Genomic DNA, 25448 nt, shown 5'->3' on the forward strand with positions numbered 1-25448 from the left:
CAATTTCGTGTCTAATCCAAGTGAGCGAGGTGGCAGATTGGCTGGTTTTCGTGGTTTTTCGCATTTGCAACGTGCCAGTTTCACCTAAAAAGACCTCCACGAAGGCATATCTTTGCTTAGACAGAAAGAAGCCGTTTTGCCTTTACCACATTCAAATAATCTAATCCTCTCTTAGAACTGTTTTTTTCCGGAAAAGGCGAACATAGGACTCCAAGACCTGATCTCTATACCTCACATTAGTCATTGAACTTCTGTCAAAGACGTGGAGATCTGTGCGACCATCCAACATATGCCTGCCCATACCATTACACCACCACTGCCATAATTGTTGATTTCGTGGACATTGGATGTAGCGGGTCTCTGACTATCTCCACATAAAAGTACGGCGAGAATCGGTGTTTAGGCTAAAACGGGACTCGTCGGTGAACAGAACGGTCGCCCATTGCTCCGTACTCGAATCATGCTAATCGGACTCTCCTGTCCGTAGACGTGAGCGGGACGCAAACAGCTGGTCTTCTGGCAAACAACCCTCTCTCATTGTCTTTTGGAAACAGTCACCCTTGTTACACTGGTTCTTGTGGCTGCATACAGGTGGCGAGACAGCTGAGAAGCTGTAGCCCCTCTGTTACGCCTCACTAAAATCGACAAATAGTGATCTTCCCTGGCCGTCGTGGCTCTTGGACGACCTTGCTCAGGCTTTCTCTCGATGAATCCAGTATACTGGAACTGTTTCCATAGGTTACACACGACGCTGGGCGTTAAATTAAACTCTCTGCATATCTGGACTTGCGATTGGCCTGCCTCTAGCCTCCCCACCTCATTCCATCATCTAAACGGTGCTGATTACTCATTTTTTACTGTTCCGATGTGAATTTAACCGATTGCTGCAAGATAACACCAAGAAATTCGCCGAAGTGTGCACGCGAACGCAATTCGTTTTACCCTCCACATGCTTATAAAGCCTTTTCTTTTCTGCTGGCTCCGCTTACACATATATGTACGCTTACGCATTTGCCGCACAAGATTTGCATTTTTAACTAGAAGGAGTGGTTTTTCCTTCAGTTCTTTTCATGCAATTCGATAAAATATGCAAATTCTCTTAATTTATTTCACCAATGTATTAACCACTCGGTTACTACTTTATTAATCATGCAGATTAATAAAGTAGTAACCGAGTGGTTAATACACTGGTACATAAAGATACTTTAATAGGCTGGTATATAAAGATTTCTTCAATGTGAATCCTTGAAAGTTTTCATAACCACCAAATGCTGTCAAGTGTTTTAAATTCCAATCTGCATCTTTTAAAAGTATTTTCTGATATACTTTTAAAAGATGATAATTTTTAATTTTTTGTAACTGGCTCTTATTTTGCTGTATAAATTCTGCTTATATTCTACATCTGTTACATATTTTTATAAGTATATTAAATTATTCCTTATGTATTTTATCATATTCCTTACAAGTGGTTTTGCGATGCGTACTTGCGTTATTTAAATTGCCCATTTCCGGCCTAAAGCGGAGTATTTATTTTTCTGCAGAAGAGAAACACCGTGCGGATTTCTCGAAATTCAAATAGGTTATTTGTATTAAATTGAATTTTACTAAATAAAAAAAATGCTATAAAATTGTAGAGAAAATACTTTGTTTATTGTTTCCATTTTTAAATTTATTTTTTATTGTTTTATATTATCATTTATACCATAAAATAAAAAATAAATATAAAGATGTAAAAATTACGTTATTAGTCTGGAATTTATATACCGTATACCGTAGCAGGGTAAACTTCATAATCACCTTTCTTCTGGTGAAAGGGAATTTCCATCAGAAAATCTTCCACTTCCATTACAAAACCTTTCACAGTTTTCGACTCTTGAGTTTTTAATTTACAACGAGTAACTATGCATTCAGTTATTTGTAAACAAAATACATTCATTGTCGATCAAAAGTCCTCGAAAAATGAAGTACGAGGAGTAAAAATGAAATACTAAGGAAACCGTCGTTGATGTTGTGAATGCATTTCATAGCACAAAAATGTGCATTCATTATTATGGAGGATCTTATCAACACAGGTAGTCATGGTTATTCATTTTAGTTTTACGATTTTTATTTTTGAGACTACTAAAAGAAAATTTATACAAAACTAATCCATAAACGACTATAATGGGGGAACCCCTTTTTTGCATCTACTGGCGAATGGCTGTAGTAATGAACCATTTTAATTGACATTTGCAAAAGATGCTTAATGAAATAATGTTTACATGTTACGACATTTTGGATTTCAAAACATTTCAACTTTTATATTGTTCCAGTACATAAACTGTAAAGAACTAAAGCTATTTTTCTTATGTGCTCTTTAGTCAATACATTCAGCTAATAATCGGAAGATCTCAGGCTCGCTTTCCGGTTGAGTTTTGAAGGTTTCTGCTTGCCGTCCAACTAGGTTAGTCCTACCGTCCTACCGAAGGGTCCAGGTTCGAACACCAGAGAAAGCATGGATGTTTGTAAACGTATAGTGTCTATGCGACATAAGGCACTCTAAATATGCCGCGAGCCGTAAGTATTCTCGAGAGGTTGGTGGTAGGGGATGAGGGGGGGGGAGGAGATCCTTAGATATACAAACCCCTGGGATGCTCTCCATCGAAGAAGGATACGGAACTGAGCATAATCGTACTGTCACCTATATGGTACTCAAGGCTATTGCCAACAACAGGTGCAATTTTGCTTTCCTTGCCACGATGAATTTCGTGGGCTTGTCCTGATGTTACTGTCAGACAAGTGAGATAAGTCACAACAACAGGTTTCTGCTCACAAATACGTTAATGACTTTCCCTAGAAAGCAAAAAAGCCATAAAAGATTTCTCTAGAAAGCACAAAAGTGGTAGACGATAATTTTTATCACTGCCTTTATTTAAACGAATGACACCTTTCTTTTCCTCTTAGTCGCCCTGTAAGTCATGGAAGTGTAAGGAATTGAAGGCATCCTCCCACATATCCTTGTGGTGCAGTGATCAGTGTCTCTAGCGGATAGCTCAAGTGTTTCGGGTTCAATTCTTGATGAGGTTCGAATAATTTTTCACACACTCACAGATTCTCACGAATAACCTAACAATTCTGCAAAGTTACTTCAAAAATTAACAACTGCTATTTGCAAACGGTATGAAAATTATACTTAACGATATTATTTATTTATTTTTGTAATAGGTTTCGCCTCATTGAGCGAACATTCCCTTAATCCTGAAAATTATTTGATTTTCCGTCATATGTGGCAACCTCCATAATGAATCTTTCATGTTAAACAGGTAAACCTAAGTTATCAGGCAGCAAGGTGAAAACGAGAAAGTCCCATTTCCTTGGGTAAGGTGTTTTGGCGAATTTTCTGCTACGGCAGGATAAGCGAAAATGTTATTGATTTTGGCGACTATTGGCGGGAAAGGTCACGTGACGAAAATATTTTCTACCGCAGAGATGCTACCGGCAGGTATCGCAGAGATCATCTAACTGAGTGAAAGAGATGTTATCTTAGCTGAACAGCTGGATTTAAATTGGGCGAAAGATAGAAAACAGGTGGTCTTGACCGAATTCCTTATAGCGGGGATTTTGCAACATAATTAGATATTATTGCTCATGAATGCATGCTTGCTTTATAAATTTACTTTTAAAAATTTGGTAACATTTTTATCATGCCATTAAAATGCATCGCGACAGTGAAAAAGGTAAGTTGATATAAGTAATACAGTGTATATTCTAGAGTTGCAAGTTAAGCACGCATTTAAAAAAAAGACTATTATATAAATTCGCATTTTTTTTGCATAATTAAAGTTACACATCTGCAGTTATACAATAGTGTTAAATCTACATTTAATGCATTATAAAACTGTTAAAAATTTATAATATAAAATGTTCAAATTAAGTATACATTTTCTTGCTTATTTATAAAAGTCTTACTTTTTCATATGCTTTAAGTATTATAATATTTTCAAAAGAATTCTTGAAATTCTTATAAAAGAGTTTTAAAATGAATAAATTTTCTTCTTATTATTACATCATTTAAAGCAACTTTCTCCTCAGTACAAATAAATTTCTCTCATTTGGAAATTTAATTAATTATATTTTATATGATTATCAAGCCGAGAAACGTGATTATTTTAAGAGAATCGCAGGAATAATTTTATAAAACTACAACGTAATAAAATAATACCGTATCGAAGATGTTTTGCTGTTAAAGCAAATTTTTCAGTGTTCGGTAATGTCTAATGCAACTTAGAAAATTGCTGTTATAAGAAAAGTATTAAAATACCAGAACTTTGTAAATAAACATTAATTAAACTTTATGATTAATTAGCTAAACGTACAATCACGTGATAATATTAACACTTATAATTAAATTAAAGCTGAGTTAATCTAACTCTGTACCGAGTTAATGCAATAATGGGATTAGAAATTTCTTTTATCAATTGAAATAATGCTGAAAATATTTATGTATCATAAATGAATGGCATCTTAAATTACACCAGTTAGATATCGTAAAAAATATAATTTTTATTATTAATATGCTTATTTATTGATTTTCATATTCTATTTGTTAAATGAAATATTTATGAAATTGGGAATTTTGTAATGTATGTTTCGAATCAGATACATAAATTACTTACATGCACATGTAAACGTATAAATAAGCTCACACAAACAAATTAAAATGAAAAAGAAGTAAATTTGGCTCATATTCGTGGAAGGATATTCTTAAGATAATCAGAAATATATTATATAAATGCGAATGTAGCAAGAGATTTTTACACAAGAACAATCTGTTAAACCATAAATAAACTAAAACCTAAACTCAGTGGCGCAATAGCCCTAGTGGGCCATGGCTGCAGTGCCCTTATTCTGCTTTCTTGACCTTTGGGCCCGGAAGTGCATCAGCATATGCCCTGGGCAAGTGGTCATCTTGTCGCAGGACCCCCCGGTGTTCAGTCCTTAAGCGAACTTGGTACTCATTTTATCGACCTTTTTAAAAAGGGATGATTAACTTTGTCCAACCCGGGGATCGAACCCCGGACCTGTGGTGCAGCTGCACGACGCACTAGCCACTTCACCAGCGGGCGGTCTAAGATCAAAAATAAAAATAATCATATTAAGATCAGTCTAATTTCTTAAGAGCAAATCCCAGACGAAACAACCAAAGTTTTGAGAACTTTGATCTGTCAATAAGTGATATTTTACTTGAAACTGGAAAAAAAATTAAAATAATTACATTAAATAATGAACAACAAACAGAAAATAAGATTTAAAAAAATAATAATAATAATACAACGAATGATAAAAATTGGTACGCCTTAATAAACTTTATAAACCTCTAATATCAAAATTCTTATAACGGAAAAATATTACATATTTTATTCATAAAATTACCTTGAATCCAAAATTTTGTTAAATATAAACGACTTTTTTTTCAAAACAAGACCTATTTTGTTTAGAGATAATTTTCCTCTAAGCATAATTTTAACACAAATAATATTTGTGTTGATTACTAAAAATTAAACTTTGCATTTATTATAGAAATATTAATGACACGAAATCAAGTTTTCGATCAAGAGCATCTTCAAATTCTATGAAGTGAATCTTATCTTCCATCAAAGGGGATTTAAATAATGTTTTTTTATAATATTATAATTATTAAATTAGTTACATTACTATATCATTATAATATTTATAATATAAAAATATAGCTAAATTATTATTAATAATAATTTTTGTAATATAAATTCTATTTCAGTCACTTAAAATCCATTAAATTGCAAGTTAGCAATATTAAAAAACAAAGCATATGTTTCTTGGTGTATCATTGGCGAAGGAAACAGTAAATGTTTCTTTAATTACGAACAGTTATTTGTGTCTATGTTTCGCTTCTGGTAAACACCCTTCCCCTGGAGATATTAATAATATAAACCTCAACCAGGCAAAAAAATTTTTTTTGAGCTGTTGTCGCGTTAGAGTCCTATTAGAGTTCAGTTTTTAAATTTTAATATGAATACATAAATCAGAATGAATATTTTTTTATTAAATTAAAGCACATTATAAATATGAAAAGCCCGACATGGATATCTAAGGATATTTTATTTTATTCAAAGCAGATCCGCAAGACATATTCTTTAATCTGGAAATTAACTGGAAGTTTAAGATGGCAAAATCGATTTGTGTGAATAAAAATTGACTATCATGAATTTTCCATCACTTATCAGAGGAAAAACATATACTAGATAACAAAGTGGATTTATAAGATTAAAAAGTGACTTAGCTGATGATGTAATATATTTGAAGCACGAGGCAAAAGCAAGAATAATCTGAAAATGCTAAATAAAAGATAGATCAAAATATTTTTTTTATATATAGCAATAGATGCTATATATAAAAAAAATATTTTGATATATTTTTGATAAATGTTAGAAAAATTCAAATGGGATGCAGCAACTATACATCGAAATGGATAAAAACTGCAGGAGAAGGAAATATGATTAGTTATAAATTGTAAAAAATACTCTAGGCTATAAAAAATATTTCTTTTCTTAGTAGTCAAATGAGCAGAACCTCCAAAGAAATGTGAAATATAGTTAATTATAAACAGATATGAATACTTTTATAACTTCTTTGGGGAAAACTGCGTATCTTTTGATGCTTTTTCCCTTTACTCAGTTAGTGCCAAATAAAAAGAGAAAATTTGAGTTGTACTTCATATAAATGTGTCACATATGCTGATTTGTAAAAAAATAAAATCTTTTTAGCCCAGAAGGGCCATTAGTCTCGAAACGGTATTTTGCGTTGAATCAATAAAAGTGGAGTATCACTTTTCAAATTGTTGCCACCAAATATTATCACCCTGTATTATATTTAAAGAAATTAGATAATGAAGAATTAGCATGAATGTAGGTATATTTCTCGCATTATATAAAAAAAAAAACACGCCTATACTTAGAACCATCAAATTTTGGATAACATAATGCTCCACCTGAATATAAGTACATGGAAGTCTGAATTTGGAATATGGAATCATTATTATTGTCTATTTCATATATTGTAAAACTTTAACGAATTTTTGACTAACTAACTTAATGATTTCAAAGCGAGCATTAGATCAAATCCTCTCGAAACGTGTATGTGTGTGTAAACGAAAAACAAAAACGCATGAATGTATGTATATTTCTCACACTGTGAAAAGAAAAGGCACCTAGAGACATCAAATTTTGAATAACGTAGCCTCCATCCGAATGGGTATATGGAAGCCCAAATTTTTAATTTGTTTTATTATCTATTTCATACTCTGTCAAACATTAAAGAATGTTTGATTAACAAACTCAAAGATTTCAAAGCGAGCAACGGCAACACCGTGGAAAAAAAAAACCCTCTAGCACGCGAGACTGTGTCTTATTAGAAATTCTAAAGACATGCTCTTTTAAATATTTTGTGTTATTGCTGTTGAATTGAATTTTGTGGTTTAAATGCGAAGAACATCATATTTAATAAGGTAACACACAAAACGTTAAAAACGCCGCTCTGGACGTAATATAAAATCTGAATTTGAATCTATTGATTTCTGCTGTGTAAAAAAAAGTAAAATAAATAAAAAATAAATAAAAATCTGAAAGGTCGGTAACTTCCGGAAATTTACTTAGTTTCCTTCACTTCACTTAGTCATTTAAAGGTATATATTTTGGAGGGCCTTTTTAAGAGAAATTAGGCTGGTATTCAGATTGCACATGGGAAAAAGTACTAAAGTGCCCATGCATTTCCCTGGAATTTGAATCCGAGATAAATTACCAATTTTTCAGAAGCTTTTCCTACTTGGTCAGTGATAGCTTTTACTTAGTTTTTAGTAAAATAAATAAACATTGATCGTGTGCTATAAGTGATGCACAAGATACTAAACGCATGTTACTAAGTTCCTTTGCGCAAGTTAATGAGGCGCTGCGTAAATTTGGTAATTTAGAATAAAGTCGAATAGGCAACATTTCTAATTTCATCATTGCCTTTTGCATTACAATTTTTTCATGTCCTCGATTTCTTACAATAATATCTTTCCTTTAGATGCCTAATAGTAGAGTCTGGGAAAGTAAAATGGATCATGGTGGGCACAGATTCGTGAAGTTTAGCAATCGGTAAAAATTCCATGTATTTTTTCCTCTAGTGATATTGGGTATTACGAAACATCTTTTTCGAAGTACTGTTATGCTAGTGCCTCATAATCTGTATCGTTCACAATCAGCATCAAATTCGCGACTTCAGAATTAACAAAAACATGTAGCTTTCATGAAGGTAATTAAGATATGATATGAAAATTAAACATTATGTAGCTTTCATGTTAATATGTAATCGGCAGAGGAGAGAAATTTTTAAGCAGGTGACATGACATCTATATTATAAAAATATCATACATTTGTGGCAGTTTTGTCTTTTTATTTCTAATTTACATGAAAATTTCACACAGTTTTATGCCGATATACTATATTACAGATGATCTAAGAAAAACTTTCATTAATCATAATCAAAGTAGTAATTTTATCGTAGAAAGGTATAGAATTTGCAGGATGTTCACGTGATAATTTGTGAAAATTTTCGAAGCATCCGAGGCACGGATTTTGCAAAATTTTTCTGATTGAAAATATATGACATTTCGGAGGGGGGATATCTGCGAAGAATAAAGCAATAACACTAATAACTAGTACGTTACTAATTTAGAAGTCAGATAACAAAAATAAGCGTTATATTTGCAAATAATGCTGATTTTTGTTGTTTGACTTCTAAATTAATACTTGTTCAGCGTGTTATTTTATCTTAACTAGTACATTATTAAATAGTCATCATATTACACACTTTTCAATTGAAATTTACATTTTTAAACCAATCAAGCTCGGAAACATATTTAGGGCCTTTTTTTAGAAACAGATTACCCACCCAATTGATCAAGATAAATTAGGTGTTTTCTTTTTACTTCTTTTACAAAATAGAGGAAGTATTGTAATCGCGAAAAATTTCTGGTGTCATATTCTAACGAAAATATACATTTTGACCACTTTCGCATGCATTTGAATGTTTTTTTTTTTTGGCATGACATCTGTTCATACAGACAGAATAAAGGATTCTTTTTTCCAAAATGGATTGTAAAATCGATTGACGTCTGTACGTACGTACGTATGTATGTATCTCGCATAACTCAAACGAGTAGCCACAGAACGTTGAAACGTTGAAATTACGTATATGGGTATATGGGACTGCTATAATATATAGTTGTGCACCGCCCTTTTTGGTTGCAATCGACAGAAATAAACGTATCTATCTATCTATCTATCTATCTATATATTTGCAAAGAAGAAGAAAGTTAAAATTTGCTAATGCTTTAAAGTTCATTTGATACTGTTATTCCAAAGTAAACAAGTAACACCAAGTATGAACAATAATACAATATTAAAGCAGTTAAATTTTACGCAAAAAAACCTTCTGTAATAACTACTAAATAATATAAACTACAGAAACTAAATTGTAAATTTGTAAAGACTAAAAAAAATTTTTAAAACCTGAAAAACATCATATTTTGTTCGCAAACAATCAAAAACATTTTAAAGACAAAGAAATTATACACAAATAATTGCAATACATGGTCAGTTAGCTCAATTCGAGGTTTCACAGAGACTTATCTAGGGAAAAGTGTAAGAAATATCCAATTTAGCTAATACCATAGGCACGTTTCGTCAAACGAAACAATTGAGCCTGAAAGCGGTAAGTCATTGATAAAATTATTAATTTAAATTATCTTATTCTAGCTAGGTCTCAATAGCTTTGCCTCTTTTCCCGACGTGCCTGTAAGTTTAAATTAAAATTGAACTTAAAGAACAAAATAGATAACAAGAAAAACTTGAAACGGATGAAAGAAAAACCTATACTGCTATAGTCTGGGCTGGCAAATGCGCAACTAAAATAAACAGCTTGAAAGCTATTAGTCATAAAAATACATAATTTTAAGGGTAAGCCCTATTAAATCGAAGAATAAAAACTTTGCTAAAATAAAAATGACGACACAAAAACCTACTAGGTCTCTCTTTTGATTTTACTACTTATATATATATATATATATATATACATGTATAACCCCTCAGTTACCGGGCTCAGTGAGCTCAGTTTTTCATTTTTATATGTTAGTAAATTGTGCAGTTGCTGTTTTAAAAATAATTGGATAATGTTGGTCTTATATTAAGGTTAGGGGTTTTATGCCTTTACTTAATCTGCATGCAATAGTAGTAGAATTATCAACAATTTGGAAGCTGTTTAAGTGGCACTAACCCTAACGTAGTCGCCATTTGTTTACGTTTAAAAGTAGAATAGTCGATTAAGTCAGTTGGTGCACCAACTTAAGTATCCTTTTGTTCAGTGAGGCCAGAAGTTAATTTTTGTGCACCATGAATTTTGCCTTTATGCTTGTTGCCTGAGTAGCTTGTTTCGGCCTAGAAACGCTAATTTTAATTCTAAAAATTATTTTGTAAACTTTTTTTTAACAGTATCTGATTTTTTTTTATTTTACAATTTCTTATGAATGCTTTGAGATTAATGTATTTTGGTCTTGCTACGAAATGAGAACTGAATTAATTGAATGAGAAATATATCTCTAATGAAATTCAACGAAATAAGTTTAAATGAAATGCTGCAAAAATGTGTATAATTTAATAGACCGTATAAGGAAGTTATATGGTGTCCAACATCAGTTTTTGTTTTATTAGATAGTCCACTCGCAAGAAAAGAATCAATCGTCACTGAATTATTTATTGACAAGCAACGGAGGATAACTTTATATAATTTTGTAAAACCACTTTTTCGTGTCCAGAAATCCAGCAAAACTGTAGCTAATTCAAAACTTGTTTTGATGCGTCTTTTGAAGTAGAATTACTTTGCAAGGTATTTTTGCAACGTGACGTAACGTAAGTGATATAAAACTTATTTAAATATAAAGTAATCTATCAGTTATAACAAAAACCAAATAATTATAGAAAAAATCTGCAATTTGCGGATTAATTCGGCATTTATCAAAACTTCTGATGCTCGTGATGTCACAGAAAACCTAAAATTCGCGAAAACTATCGCTGCAATTTCTCAGTCATAAAAAGATGCCCTAATTATAATAAGGTGCAACGATCATAAAAATTATCAATTGGATTATTAGAAAATACACTGGTGTAAGAAATTAAGAGAATTTTCATTTTGATCTACGATCTCCCGAACTACTGGACAGATTTTAATAAAATTTGGTGTGAACATAGGTTGATATAATACAAGCGAAATAAACATTCAACAGTTATAATAGACACACATGTTTTTGTGTAGCACTCATGGGAGTCTGAAGGTCTGAAACAGCGGTTGCAGAGGACACAAAAGAAATGGGTTAATAGGGGGTGTGGTCCCCTCTTACAGCCAAACAGGCCTCGCAGCGCGATGTCATACTGGAAATTAAGGCAGTTTATCAGTGCTTATGGCAATTGGTTTCACTCATTCAGCAACGCTGTTTTCAGTTCCTGGATTGTTCTCGGAGGGGGTTGCGAGCTGCAGTTGCCCTCCCCCACAGCGTTTTCTGCTGGTTCGGCCTACACACACGTGTACGCTTACGTATTTGCCGTACAAGATTTGCATTTTTATCTAGAAGCAGTGGTTTTTCCTTCAGTTCAGTTCTTTTCATGCAATTCTATAAAATATGCAAATTCTCTTAATTTATTTCGCCAGTGTATATCATTTCTGTGTGCTATAAGTTATATCATTTAGGAAAATTATTAAAAACTGAAATAAAGATATAAATTATTAAGAAATGTATTTGCTGTTCTTAAACCTGTCTTTTCATTAAAGACCTGTAGTTAAGATGAAAGATATGTTAAGTATGGTAAAGATGGCTGTACTGTGATATATGACCATTTTGAAGGCCACTTGGAAAGATGAATTAAAACGCTTACGTTTCGTGTAATGGAAATATTTATGGAAAAGGTAATAAGTGTATGGCATAGCAACGTTACATAAGGAAACTTACATGCCAAAAATTTCGGAAAGATTTCGTTGAAGATATTGGTAATTCTAAAATTCGGATTCAATTCCATGTGAATTTTTCTGCAAGACTATCATTAGTACTTTAGTTTTAAGTGCAGGTAATTTTTATTTTATGTAGCATAAATTCTAATTATTGTTATTCTGCTTTGTATAGGGTTAAATGAAGAACTGCAAAATGTCTTCACATATCACAAGGTAAATAACTTATCTGAATGATTTTCGTTTATTTTCCACTTGCTGTATATGAATATAACTTTTACTGCTTAATCAAATTTTAACACTTAATCGCAGCAGCTTATAGCTACCGGTTTATTAGAAGTTATTGTTTACTATTTTTATTATATTTTATTTTAATTTATTCTTGCGATATTTGCAGCATTTAGCCCACATTGCATTTTTCATTAGTCTGTTAATAAGTTCAACACTTCTTCACTTACCAAATCTGAAATTAGGCTCATATCGGTAACTGCGAATTTTTTTTTTTTTTTTTCGGGGGGATGCAATTTTTGGTTAGTATTTCCTACCTTTTCACCATTGCGATTGGTGATACACAGTATTGAGACAATATCCTTGAAGCTGTTATCCAGTCGCTCGGTATCAAACACGTTAATCTCATTTATTGGAAAATCTCTGACTGATTGGTCTGTCTAATAATGAGATAGCTCTCAACTTATTAGCCAATACAGAATAGACTCTCTGATCCATAACATGCAATACTTGAGATTTAAAATACATTGGCGAAATAAACATTTTTCTAAATTTAAGAATTAATAATCAAGAGCCTTAATCAGAAAATTAACAATAATAGAAATGTTAATACTTACTAAACTGCAAAACTAAAACTCTTCAGCCAGATTATGATATTAAAATTTGAATTTTGGAAATCAATCCTAATTCGAAAGAGAGACTGAGTCAAGAAATCCTTTTCAAGACATCCTTGAACAATTCATTATCCTTTCGGACTTTTTCAAAGGCAACAAAAACTTCAACACAACTCCAAGGCTTATAAAAGTCTATAATTTTTCAAAAATAAAATCAAAAACGATTATAGGAGCAACAAAAAAGTCAAAATTGAAATTCAGAAAAAAAAAAAAAAAAAATGAAACCTTTATTTCAACTATTATAAATTTAACAGCAAGCATTTTTTTCCCAAAGAAATTAAAAAAAAAAAAAAAAAAAAACCCTCTTTAACCAAAATCTAAAGAGCTCGAAACACTAAACAAATATTTAGATAACTACCGTGTAATTTTTTTGTTTTTAAGCTTGACGTGAAGAGCATTAAACAGATTTCATTTACTAATATTATATGGGATTTGATAATGCTTAATGATCCACATCATGACAATGATTTTAATATGAAAAATTTAATTTATTACAGGATTATTACAAATTAATTACAAGAACAGGAAAGGAGACTTAACAATTTATAATTCAATAAAATAAACATAAATGGGGGAACTACAAGATAAGTCAAAAGGAGTTAATCTTTGTTGCAAATTATTATAACAAATAATTGAATTGACAAATATTTATTTGTGACACATCAGTTTAAACTTCAAACGCCCAAACGTTTTTTGTCACATATTACGTATGTGATATATATATATTTTTTGTCTATTTTTTGCATATAAATTTTTCTGTATATATATTGCATTGCATATATATGTATTTTATATCTGTGTATGAGTTTTTTTGCCAAGAAACGTATAGCCAGTCTATAGGCCATTTCCATCCTAATTGTCTGAAACATATGGGATACGATCGACGCGATAGTATGGATAATGAGTATTTAATGTTCATCAGTGTTGGATGCACACCAGCGGCTGAGCAGTAAAAGCCGTTGAACACTGGTCCGGGTTTCGAATCCTACCGAATGGTCTAGCTGCATGGGTGTTTTCGTGATTTTTTTCGTGATTTTTAAGTTAATGTGGATGCGAACCAGTTTGCCTTAAAAAGTTTTCAATTGGGCGTCCCTTCCTTTCTGTGTTATTTGTTAAGTAGCAAAGCACGCAATAAATAAATAAATAATCAGTGTTAGATGGCATGATGGCAATAACTGCACAAAAGCAATATTTTTAGCATATTTAGTAAATTCTTAAAGAATGAGGTAGAGTGAATTCGGGACCAGTTGAGAAACGTATTTTCATCTGTGTCTTTGGACTGGTCATGTCACAAAAGGATCTAACGCAGAACATATATGCAGTGCTTTTGGTCTTTTAAACAGTGCTTTTGGTCTTTGCTTAAGAAACATGGATGGTTAAATTGATCTATCATAGGTAAATAAATATGTGTCCGTTACGTTGTTTAATGTAATCATTTATAACAGAAGGATTCTTTTTTACTCACCTTATGTACGAAAATCTGGATTAAAATACTTTTATAATATTTTGTTAAATAAGTTACCTATAATAAACACAAAAATCTTTTAATTGTAGTTTTGTTTGTCTGTGTTGGGTGTGTTGCCCTAACCATGAAGCCGATTATTATCGGCCAGGAAGGTTGTAGCACACTCGTGTATTACATTACATTACATTACCTACAACAGTTCCTACATCTAAAATTAACTTTCATTCATGTTTTATTATTTTTCGAATTATAAATATGGAAATGTTGTGATCCAGAGAATTCATATTAAGAGTTTACAAATATTCTCTTGGTTATAATAAATAAACAAATAAGACAGTATAGAACCTATGTAGTTAAATTATTTTAACATATTAAATTAGGAAAAGCTGCATTCAGTTAATGAAAGCTTATTGCCGAAAATGAAATTTTATTGTTTTTATTTTCCTGTTTCCTATACTTTTTCTGCACAAACCGTAAAACTTTACAACATGGATGAGCTATCACCATCTTGTAAGAATGCATAGAAAAATAAAGAAGTACTGTAGAGAAACGATGTATAAGATACTGAAAAATGCATAAATTAACGGCTTAGCTGAATGAAATTATACCATTTTCAATGAAGCATTGTGAATAATTTTTTTAACAATGATTATATGCTGCATGAAACTTCTCGATTATTGAAAATAAAGTTTTTCTAAATATTTCCCTAATGTACTAAGCTAATTTAAAATTTATTTATTTAAATATTTTCTTTTTGATAATGTAAAACAACATCGCTGTTGAGATTTTTTTTAAACTTCTCTAAAGAATGTTTTAAAGGCCCGGTGGCGCAGTGGCTAGCGCGTCGCACAGCAGCACCTCAGGTCCCGGGCTCGATCCCCGGGCTGGGCAAGGTTAACTCAGTCTTTCATCTCTGGAGTGGGTGAATAAAAGGAGTACCAAGTTCGCTTGGGGGCTAAACACAGGGAGACCTGCGACAAGCTCACCACTTGTCCAGACTAAAATACACAAGCACCCCGGAGCTGACGGTCTAGAAAGCAGATATCAAGTCACTTTCTAAGGGCTATTTGTGCCGACGAGTTTAATTTACAGTTTTTAAAGAATGTTTTATTCTTCCAGGTTTTAAAAAATATGATAGATATTTTTCAGATGTTCCTAGCTAAATTATTAAAATTATTTAAAATTCATTTAACAAAAATGGCGACGAAAAGTAACATTCTATTATTGTATTCAGAAATCAATAATGACTAACCTTTCCAAAAACGATTTTGGCTTAATTTTCTGATTACTCGGAGATAAATGCATGTTTTGCAAATTAAATAATTTTTCTCAAAATTTTCCCTGAAAAACGTGGTGAATAAGATATCTATTCGGGAGCTGATTTACAAGTATTTATGTTCCACGATGGTTTAAATCGAATAAAATTTGATTTTGTAATAAAAATGTTCATTGGGAAATAAAATAATCTCTATAAGACAGAAACATAAAAGATTTCCATAAATAATTAAGAATTTTCCTGTTTTGTAAGAAATTTTTCAGTGGAGTGTCATTAATGTTGAAAACACTCCAGAAGAGCTTTCATAAAATTAGAAAGTTAAGTTAACTTTAGTATATTAATAATTTTTATTTAATGTTGATTATAAATTAAATTTTATGCTTAAATATAAATGTATTTGAAAAACAGCACTTTGAATATGATCATGAATTACTTCAACTTCTTCGTGAGTATTAGAGTTGTCCAATCCCGCGAATCGCGAAAATTGGAATCTTCTCGTTTTTTTTTTTTTTTTTTTTTTTTTTAAATTCAAATTTTTCGAAGCCTCTCCTTGAAGAATATTAAATATTTTAACTGAAGGTCTTTTGCAGATTAAATTTATTGATGTCAAACGTATGCTTTTATTAAAAAAAAAAAAGAATTCAAAAGAGGGAATTTTCACTGTTACTGGATCCCCAGTATCATCTTATAGGAGTTCTAAATGCCATATTGCATCAGTATGTCATCTAGCAAAATCTCTCGGAATTTTCATTAAAGGAAAACGTAATCTAGCTTGAAAAACCATTAAGACAAATGTTGTTATCTGCTGTTTTCTTTGTATGGAATGGATGGATTTGCCTTCACAAAAAAAAAAAAAAAAAAAAAAAAGTGGTTTCATAGGACTGCATTTTATGGAACCGCATTTTTTAATCTTATCAATGCTAGAAGCACTACTAGCATTGGTGAATACGGGAATGCTTAAATAAATGCTCTCTGAATTTATGGTGCATTTTATATTAAAAATTGTTATATAACGTTTATCTATTCCATTATTTTCCTGTAAAGCTTTTTTGAACCCAAATAGTTTGAAAATTAAAGCTCGAAAGTATTTTTTCACTCCTTTTTTGAAGTTATAATTAAATATTCACTTCTAAAACTGTATTCTTTCAGTTTCCTAAATAAAATAATAATAAAGAACATTTTAGAATATGTAAAATAATCAAAATCATGAGATTTTACTTCATCTAGAACTAATAAGCCCATCAGATGGGAAGTGAATTATAGCTAGATCTGAAGTAACTATAAGTTATGATAATCTTTTTTATTAAACAGAAATTAGAACATACATGCACTTACTTGTGTTAACAGTATCAATCACAACTCGTGGTGAATGAACTAAACAAAAAGAGTAAAATTTAAGTTTAATTTGTAGCAGTAGTCAAAGACTACACAATTTAAATATTCCTCGAAACCGGCTCAATAATTCTACCCGAGCGTCAATATCAATTTGTCGGCTGCAAATAACGCAAAGCTGAAAATTACAACTATTGAGCTAGCAGGAATTAAACTTAGAGTGTACGCGAAGGCCAGAAACACGTTCTGCCTAAAGTCCCAAAACTTCAGTTTAAATACTATCTAATTCAGTTACATTCTGATGAGGGAAACAGAAAGGATTAACGGAAAGTTATAGTAAAGATCAAACAAATAAAAACATTGCTAATGATAACCGTAGAAAATAATAAAGAAGGAATGTAGAATATGTCTTTTATTTCCATTTTTGGGAAAATTCTATAACAATTCGAAAATAAATTTTAAAATGCAATGTTATTTCTCTATTAACTGACTTTTTGAACCAAATGAAGAGCTTAATCATAGAGTCAGTGTTCTTTACTTATCTTATTAGAAACCGTTTCTTGCTTCGAGTGTTAACAATGAATTATTCCGAAATCCGAAATACCGAATTGATGGACTCAATTAAGCATCTTAGGCATTGCTTAACATAGTTCAGTTTTTAAAATGTATCATTCTCAAGCTCAAAATGTGATATGCATGAAATTTAATTAAAATATTTTAAAAATGATAAAGATTTTATTTCTTCAGAAAAATCGTGTAAAAAAGGTAATTTAATTTCATCCTTCTAAATGAAATGCATATAAGGAATACAGAAAATTCTAAACTAAAATCGCAAATTAAAGGCATTTTACAGAAGAAGGATTTGAAAGAAATGAATGCCAGGTCTATCAGCGTAATCATTTACAAATTATAATATTCAAATATTTAGGAAGTGTGAAGGTTTGTTGACTTTGATTATGCAGAGAATACTGTGAAATCTGTACTATAAATACTTTAAATTCTTTCTTTTGATGACTAATTAAATCTTATCAGCAGTGAAAAATGCATTATAATTCTACTTTCTTAAGAAAAAGAGAGGGGGTATTACGATATAAACCAGCTTCCTTAATACAATAATAATCAAACTGCTATACGAATCATAAAGCCGCATTCAAAGTTTTGCAGCCTACTATTTCTAACATTTGTGAATATCAGAAAATTATCATTTCCCGAAGAGAAGGTTTGATCATGAAAGAGATCGAACATCTAACTCTCAGAGCATAGCTACTGGTGAGTTTTCAAAGAAAGAAACTAATTTCGTGTGAAAGGTTCTTCATTTCCCAAAATGATAAATTTCTTTTCTAGAAACCATAAAGGAACTGCTATCGGAGAGCTTTTCCATTCTAACCTAATTTCCCCAAACTTTATAATTTGACGAAATTATTTTAATATTTTACATTAAAATAAATATTTGATACATTTTCTCATGCTGGAAGATTAGTAACACCAAACTTGCTGAATTATTTTATCTTAGCTATCGATCTTTTCTGCCTGTGTTCTTTCTAATAACAGAGTTAAGAATTGAAGTCTGAGTGCCATGTATTTAATTCTGATTACATTTAGTAGGCCAGGTACTATTATGAAAGCTCAAGTGATAATTTTGCAGTTCAACAAATGTTAAGTAAAGAATATAACGCATTTGAATATTTTCTAGAAAACATGACTGAATGCAATTCGTTTAATAAATATTAATAACCGTCAGAATAAAAGACCTGTTTAATACAATAAAGTTAACAATAATAACACTGTTATGCAAAATAAAAGTTCAGTGTTTTTCCAGTCTAAAAGCTTCTTCAATAGGATTTTTTGGAGCAGAAGAGACGTGAAAAATGTGCAATGTCTACGACGGGACTCGAATACTGAACCTCTCGAATACGCGTCGAGTATGCTTCTAATTACACCACGAAGGCACTCGGAAAGGAGAGAGAAAATACCTTATGCTATGAAATAATAGCTATAGCATTTGAAGCAAATATTCAAACATTATATCTCTGATTTTCAGATATAATTTTTAAACAATTAGATTTAATTGCCTTTTAGTAACGTACAGTAAAAATAAAACTACAACCTAAGTTTTTTTAAGAGCATAATCATCATACGCGATTTAGGGAAAAAGGACCCATTCTGGCTTTATTTTTTTCCTGAGCATCTTTATTTCAGTTTAAAAAAAGAAATTTAAGATAAAGCTGTTAACATATACAATGTCATATACACAAACCCTTTAATAATATACTTTTACTTATATATATACAAGTACCACATGTCACCCGGGCTTTACGAAGAGTGACGAAGATGGGGCTTCATTTACGGCGATGGAAATAGTTCTTTCGAATTATCAGGTAGAAAGGGATTTTCCTGCCATTTGGGTTCAAGATGAAGTGCGCAAAACTTTGTCTATCCCGAATGAAACTGTGGAACTAATACGGGATATTGTAACGGTTTTTGTAAGAACTAATGTCTGCTTCGTTATCAAATCTGTCGTTTTTCGGAATGAGCCTTTCAAAATTCATCATTCACTTTTGGCCGATTTCATCACCGTTTTCGGAATACTCACAAAAACAGTAAAAAGGAGTTCACTTATATTCTGCTTTAAAGATTCTACGCTGTTCTGAAAAGTTCTACACTTTCTAAAGAGTAAATGAAAACGGAATCATCTAATGGTAAATATTAACGAGAACATAACAATGCCGACGTGAACCTTAGGTGACCTGAATTCAAAATTGAAACATTGTAAAAATATTAATATTTAATTTTTGTAAAAAAACATGTACTAATTCCTTGCTTAGTATGTATCCCGCTTATAGCGGCATACACTGCTAGAACGTTAGCCAAAGACGAGAGTTATGAGCCCAATGTTGTAATATGAGTGTTCTAATATAAATGGTCTGAGCGTGGGGTGGTTTTCTAAATCTTATGTAGATAGTGATCTTCCTCTTGTTTTAAAAGACAAGTGTGCAAAATTTCGTCAGAATCGAAATAAAACTGTAGATTTTTACAAAAGACAAACACACTATGAAAAACACAGACACTGAAAAGATACTGACATCTTCTTTATTTAAATAGAAGAAGCATATAATATTTTATTCTTTACAGTAATGGGCATTCAAATAATCCCGAGAATGATGCGAATAACAACAGTTCCTCTTCATCACAGAATAATCAACCGAATAGTCCGTCTAAGTCATCTCGATGGCAGACCTCTACTGCTCTTCCAAGTACAGATCAGGTAAATATCGTTAGAGAAATTTCTAACAATTTCTGTTTTATAACTAGATAAACTTAAGTTGCTGAAACGTTTGAGCTCATTGCAGAAAGCAAGTTTTAAATGCTAAGAAGGTAACAAATAGTAATTTCTCTGCACTTGAAGCTTATCTTTCCATTTTAAAACAGCCCATTCGTTAAGGTAAGAATTTATTTTTAACTTTTTGAATATATTTTGTTCGACATTAAATGATCAGATGCTATTTTCTAAAGATAAATTAAGTTAAAAATTGTACTCAATATTCCTCTGCGCTTGATAAGACGTAATATTCTTGCATTCACTTCTGCCTAGAATTTATTAAAAATACAGGAATGTTAAAGGTAACTTCAGCAAATAAATTAAAAATAATATTTGAATGCTTACCATGAGACAAATTCAGAATGATAATTAAAAATTAATTAAGCAAAAAATTAATTTAAGTAGCTCATGAAGATACTTTAATCTGTGTTTGTAAAAAATGATAACATTACCTATTTCATCAATAAATTGTTGCTTTTAAGTGTCTTTGTTCATACAATACAGGAAGTTCAGTTATAAGAATGTTCATTAAATTTTGTACGCTTTCGATGGAGGCACTTTTATTTGATATCATATTTTGCAAAGCATTAGCATTATTAGCTGGGTATATTACATGATACTTCACACCAATTTAAAAGGAAAAGGAATGAGAAACTAATAACAATAATTTAGAACTAGTAACGAAAAATGCCTGAAATAAAGTTAAAGTGAATAATCAGAAGAAATATTAAAAATACTTCACGAATGTGTCTCGAAATCGGAGTAGACAAAATTTTATAATAAATTTAATAAATTGCCCATGTGTAGAACAAAGAATTGATTCAAAGTTAGATCAGGTAGATTGTTTATTATAAAAAGCATTCGAGTATTTTTTGCATTATTAATAATTCTTTCATGGGGCATTTTCTAAAGAAGAGCATCTCAGATGTACTCAGGAAGAATACTTGTAACTGTTTAATCACTGATAACAAACCCCAAGACGTACTATTAATGTTCGGAGAACTAATTTTCCACTTCGTCATTTATGAGTAGAAGCGATTTGATGTAATGATTTAGACTTTTGGAAGCAATACATACATTTTTGTCTTCAAAGGTAGTATGTGTCGAAAACTAGAATGCAGATTCGTTAAAGATTTTTTAACAGCTTGTTGAAAGTTTAATTATTTACTACAAAACAGTGATATTTTGATCGAGAAAAGGCTTTGCTTGGTAAAACATTTTCTGTGGATAAGTGGTTAACATTTGCTGTTAGGATTTGGAACTTAACCGAAGCTACTTTTATTTATATTCAATCAGTAAGTTACTAAAGCTGTGCTACAATCCTTTGAATGCATCAGAGGTTAGTGTTCAGTTATGAAGTTAACAGCAGAAAGTGTATTGTATATTATTTTAAAAATAACAATTTCAGAACTGAAAGGAGAATGAGATCTGAAGTTGAATATAAATGTAACACAATTACAAATATTATGTAAATACTATATATTACTTAGTATAAAATGTATTATTTGTACGCTTCCGTTATACGGCCGTCACAAGAAAACATTGCTAAAATGAGCGATAACGGGTAAAAGTTAACAATAATGTGATCAGCTGAGCCATCCTGATTTTATGAGTGAAACTGAGCCAAATATTTACGAGTTATGGTTTGCAAACGTTTTTAGAACTGAGCAAAACATAATTTGATTGAGGACTTTCTTCATACAGATTATTTGACTAAAAGCAGCTTTTTATAGGAAAAAAAAATCACGATTTGGGAGTTACCAAAAAATGAGGGGGAGGCAGTGAAATTCGATCAGGATAAAGGAATTCTTCATAGGGCTAAGATTTTATAAAAATTTATCATGTAATGATGCTGTGTTTTACCAGTTACGATTCATCAAAATGGTTTTGTAGCCTTAGATCTTGCTAAGAAAAAAAAAGGTAATCTCACACTTGGTTTAAAGGATCGCGTCTAACTTCCTCACATTTGTAAAATTTACTTACTCTTGGTGTCCTAGTGCCATGAACTGACCTCAGTTGAGTTCTGTAATGTGCGAATAAAAATTTCCACGATATAGTCGTCGATTGGAACAATTATATGCGGAAGGCTTGAGCCCATGCCTTGTTAAGTAGATATGAAGTAGTGGAAATGACAGAAAAGTAAAGGTTTGCGAAAATCTTTTTACGAGAAGAAGGGGTAAATTTGGACGTGCACAGGTACAGGTACGAGTGGGTGGTATTCAGAATTTTACCAAAGCTTATATAGGTATACACAGCACTAACTGTGCAGAACACATAATAAGGCGGTCCGAAGGACTCTTCCCCTACAACCAACCACTCGAGACGACTTTTGACTTACCGTGTATGTTGAGTGCCCCCTTGTCACACAGACATTACACACTTACGAATATCCATGCCTTCTCCAGGATTCTAACCCTGCCCATCAGTACGTCCGTCAGAGTCACTAACCACTGTACCGTTTGGACAGCTTATTATTTCTAAACAGCGAGTTTGGGGGAGGCTTATACAGAGAAGCAAAAGAATATTTTCTTGTAGTCGTTCTGAATCGCTCAGTTAAAACTTTACTTGTCGCACGATTAAAAAAAAAATGTCGCAGAAGGTATTACAATGTGTTCTAATTTCTGGGAAGGATACAAAACAGAGAATTTGAATGTTGCAGGATATATTAAGTTAAGCACAACTGCAATTTCGTAGACCCAGACACTGGATGTCATACAAAATGTGGGTATTCACTTCTTTGTATGGAGATGATGTCTGAGAAAAATTTAAATTTGAAGGATAGAACATTCGGGATAAAGTACAAAACGTCTTTACTATAATGTAGGTAGGTTTGAAAAATTATCAAAATCATTGATAATTTTTCAAACCTACCTGCATTGTAGTAAAGAATTGATCTATATCTAAATTGAATCATTTAGATATAGAGCAAATCGCTGATATCCTCGACTTTAATTTGAGCTGTGAAATGATATGGTTGCCTTGAACTTTCCTAGTTTTCTCATACGAACTGTGGATAGAGTTAATTTAGAAAACTTTCCTCAAAGCAGCTTTTTCGAGGGAGAAAATCTTCGAGTGCATTGCCGTTATTATCTTTAAAAAGTACAATTTTTGTTATTAATTTCCCATAGAATCCTTGCAATAAATTTTCGGTTACTCATATAGATTTTAATTTTTATTGTTTCAAATTCAATATGTCGAAAACGAATGCTGGACAATAATGAAAATTCTGTAATTCGTTCTAATATATTTTTATTGAGGTTACTCTCTAAGTCAAGTTAATGGAAAATATTGTAGTTTTTTTAGTTATACATCAAAATAATATTCATGCTCGAGCACGAATGACCGAAGTAATTGCATGAAATGATTACAGCAATTCTTTTTTCCTTTTTTTTAGCCCAAAGGAGCTTCAGCCCAAAAGGGCTATCACTCTGATTACGGCATTTTGCGTTGAATCACTGAAAGCGCTGAATCACTTTTCAAATTGTTGATTATCTCCCTGTATTATATTCAAAGAAATCAAAGAATGAAGAATCTGTATGAATATATGTATGCGTCTAGCATTGTGAAGAAACAACGGTACCTAGAGTCATCTAATTTTAAATAACGCACTCCTCCACCCGAACCTGGCCACCTGGAAGCCCGAATTTGGAATTTGTTTCATTATCTATTTCATATTTTGTAAAACTTTAAAGGACTTTTGATTAATGAATTCAACGATTTCAAAACGAGCAATGGTAATACTATACAGAAAAAAACATTTTTATCTCCAGCGTGCGAGCCTGTCTATCGGAAATTCTAAAGATACGCTGCTTTTACAGTGTCTCACAAAAGTGATGGGACACTTGTGCTTTACAAAAGGAAACTGTAATAAAATAAATTAAAAAAACATGTAAAAATTTTTTGTGGGTGTGTTTCATACTTAAACTTAGTAACAATTATTACATAACATACATTTTCTCAAAATATTAAAATAATAATTTAATAAAAATACAATTGTTTAGAACGGAGCAAAAAATGGCTCACATAAGTGATGGGACACCATTAGACACTACTACGTACTACAATGAAAAAATTTTTTGGGTTTTTATTTTTACTCAAAAGCAATTGGCAATAATTTATAAAATCGTCTGCAGTCTTTCTCTCCAGTTTGTTTTGGAAATTTTGTGTTTTTTAGCTCTGCGCAGCCATGAATGCTAAACGAAAAGAAACTTTGCCTGAAATTCGAAAATTAGTTATTAATTTGCATATTGAACGTGAAAAATCTATCAGAGAAACTGCTGAAACAGTTAACATGAGTCATTCAACAGTTTTCAATATCATTAAACGATATAAAAAGAATCATATGATTCAGGATAAAAGAAGACCTGGTCGACCATCAAAACTATCCAATGGAATAAAGGGAATTATTGTTCAAAATATTAAAGAAAATCGAAGAATGAGTGCTCCTAAAGTTGCTGCTGATTTACAAGCATTATATGGAATAATTGTTAATCCTGAGACTATTAGAAGAGTAATTCGATCCGCTGGATATCACGGTAGAGCAGCCACGAAAAAATTCTTCGTAAGTGAAAAGAATAGAAAACTCAGACTGGCTTTCGCAAAATCCAACATAAATAAGAACTCTGATTACTGGAATGAAGTTATATTTGCTGATGAGAGTAAATTTAATATATTTGGTTCTGACGGTAGATTCTTGGTGTAGAGAAAACCCAGGAAAGAATTTCGCAAACAGAACTTGGTGCCAACAGTAAAACATGATGGAGGAGGAGTTATGGTATGGGGGTGTATGTCGTCCTCTGGAGTTGGCAATCTTGCTTTTATTGACAGTATAATGGATCAGTACAAGTATATTGACATTTTAAATCAAAATTTGAAATCTTCAGCACGAAAAGTGACCCTTCATAACGATTTTAAATTCTACCAGGACAATGATCCCAAGCACACTGCTTTGAACGTTAGACTCTGGCTGCTGTATAACTATCCTGAAATAATAAAAACACCACCACAATCTCCAGACTTAAATCCCATAGAGAATATTTGGCAAGAATTGGAATCAAGAATTCGCAAACACACCATTTCTTCAAAACAACAATTAAAATC

At 31.6% G+C, this 25448-nt stretch overlaps 1 protein-coding gene across 4 annotated transcripts in view; it reads left to right on the top strand.

Annotated features, from left to right (window-relative positions):
* The window catches only part of LOC118188290 (uncharacterized), a 104110-nt gene that overhangs the window by 11152 nt on the left and 67510 nt on the right, over positions 1-25448 (top strand). For 3 of the 4 annotated variants that reach the window (XM_035358704.2, XM_085818841.1, XM_035358702.2), the window contains exons 2-3: positions 12230-12270; positions 20162-20294. In XM_035358704.2, coding sequence (XP_035214595.1) covers positions 12236-12270; positions 20162-20294 — 168 coding nt within the window. In that variant the 5' untranslated portion in view covers positions 12230-12235. Of the gene's footprint in view, positions 1-3486; positions 3717-12229; positions 12271-20161; positions 20295-25448 lie in introns of those variants that run through there. The other variant, XM_035358701.2, reaches the window with a different exon arrangement.

The sequence above is a fragment of the Stegodyphus dumicola genome, chromosome 6, assembly GCF_044657685.1.
Source record: "Stegodyphus dumicola isolate Sdum_Otavi_A_Nest chromosome 6, ASM4465768v1".
In the NCBI taxonomy this organism is placed as follows: Eukaryota; Metazoa; Arthropoda; class Arachnida; order Araneae; family Eresidae; genus Stegodyphus; species Stegodyphus dumicola.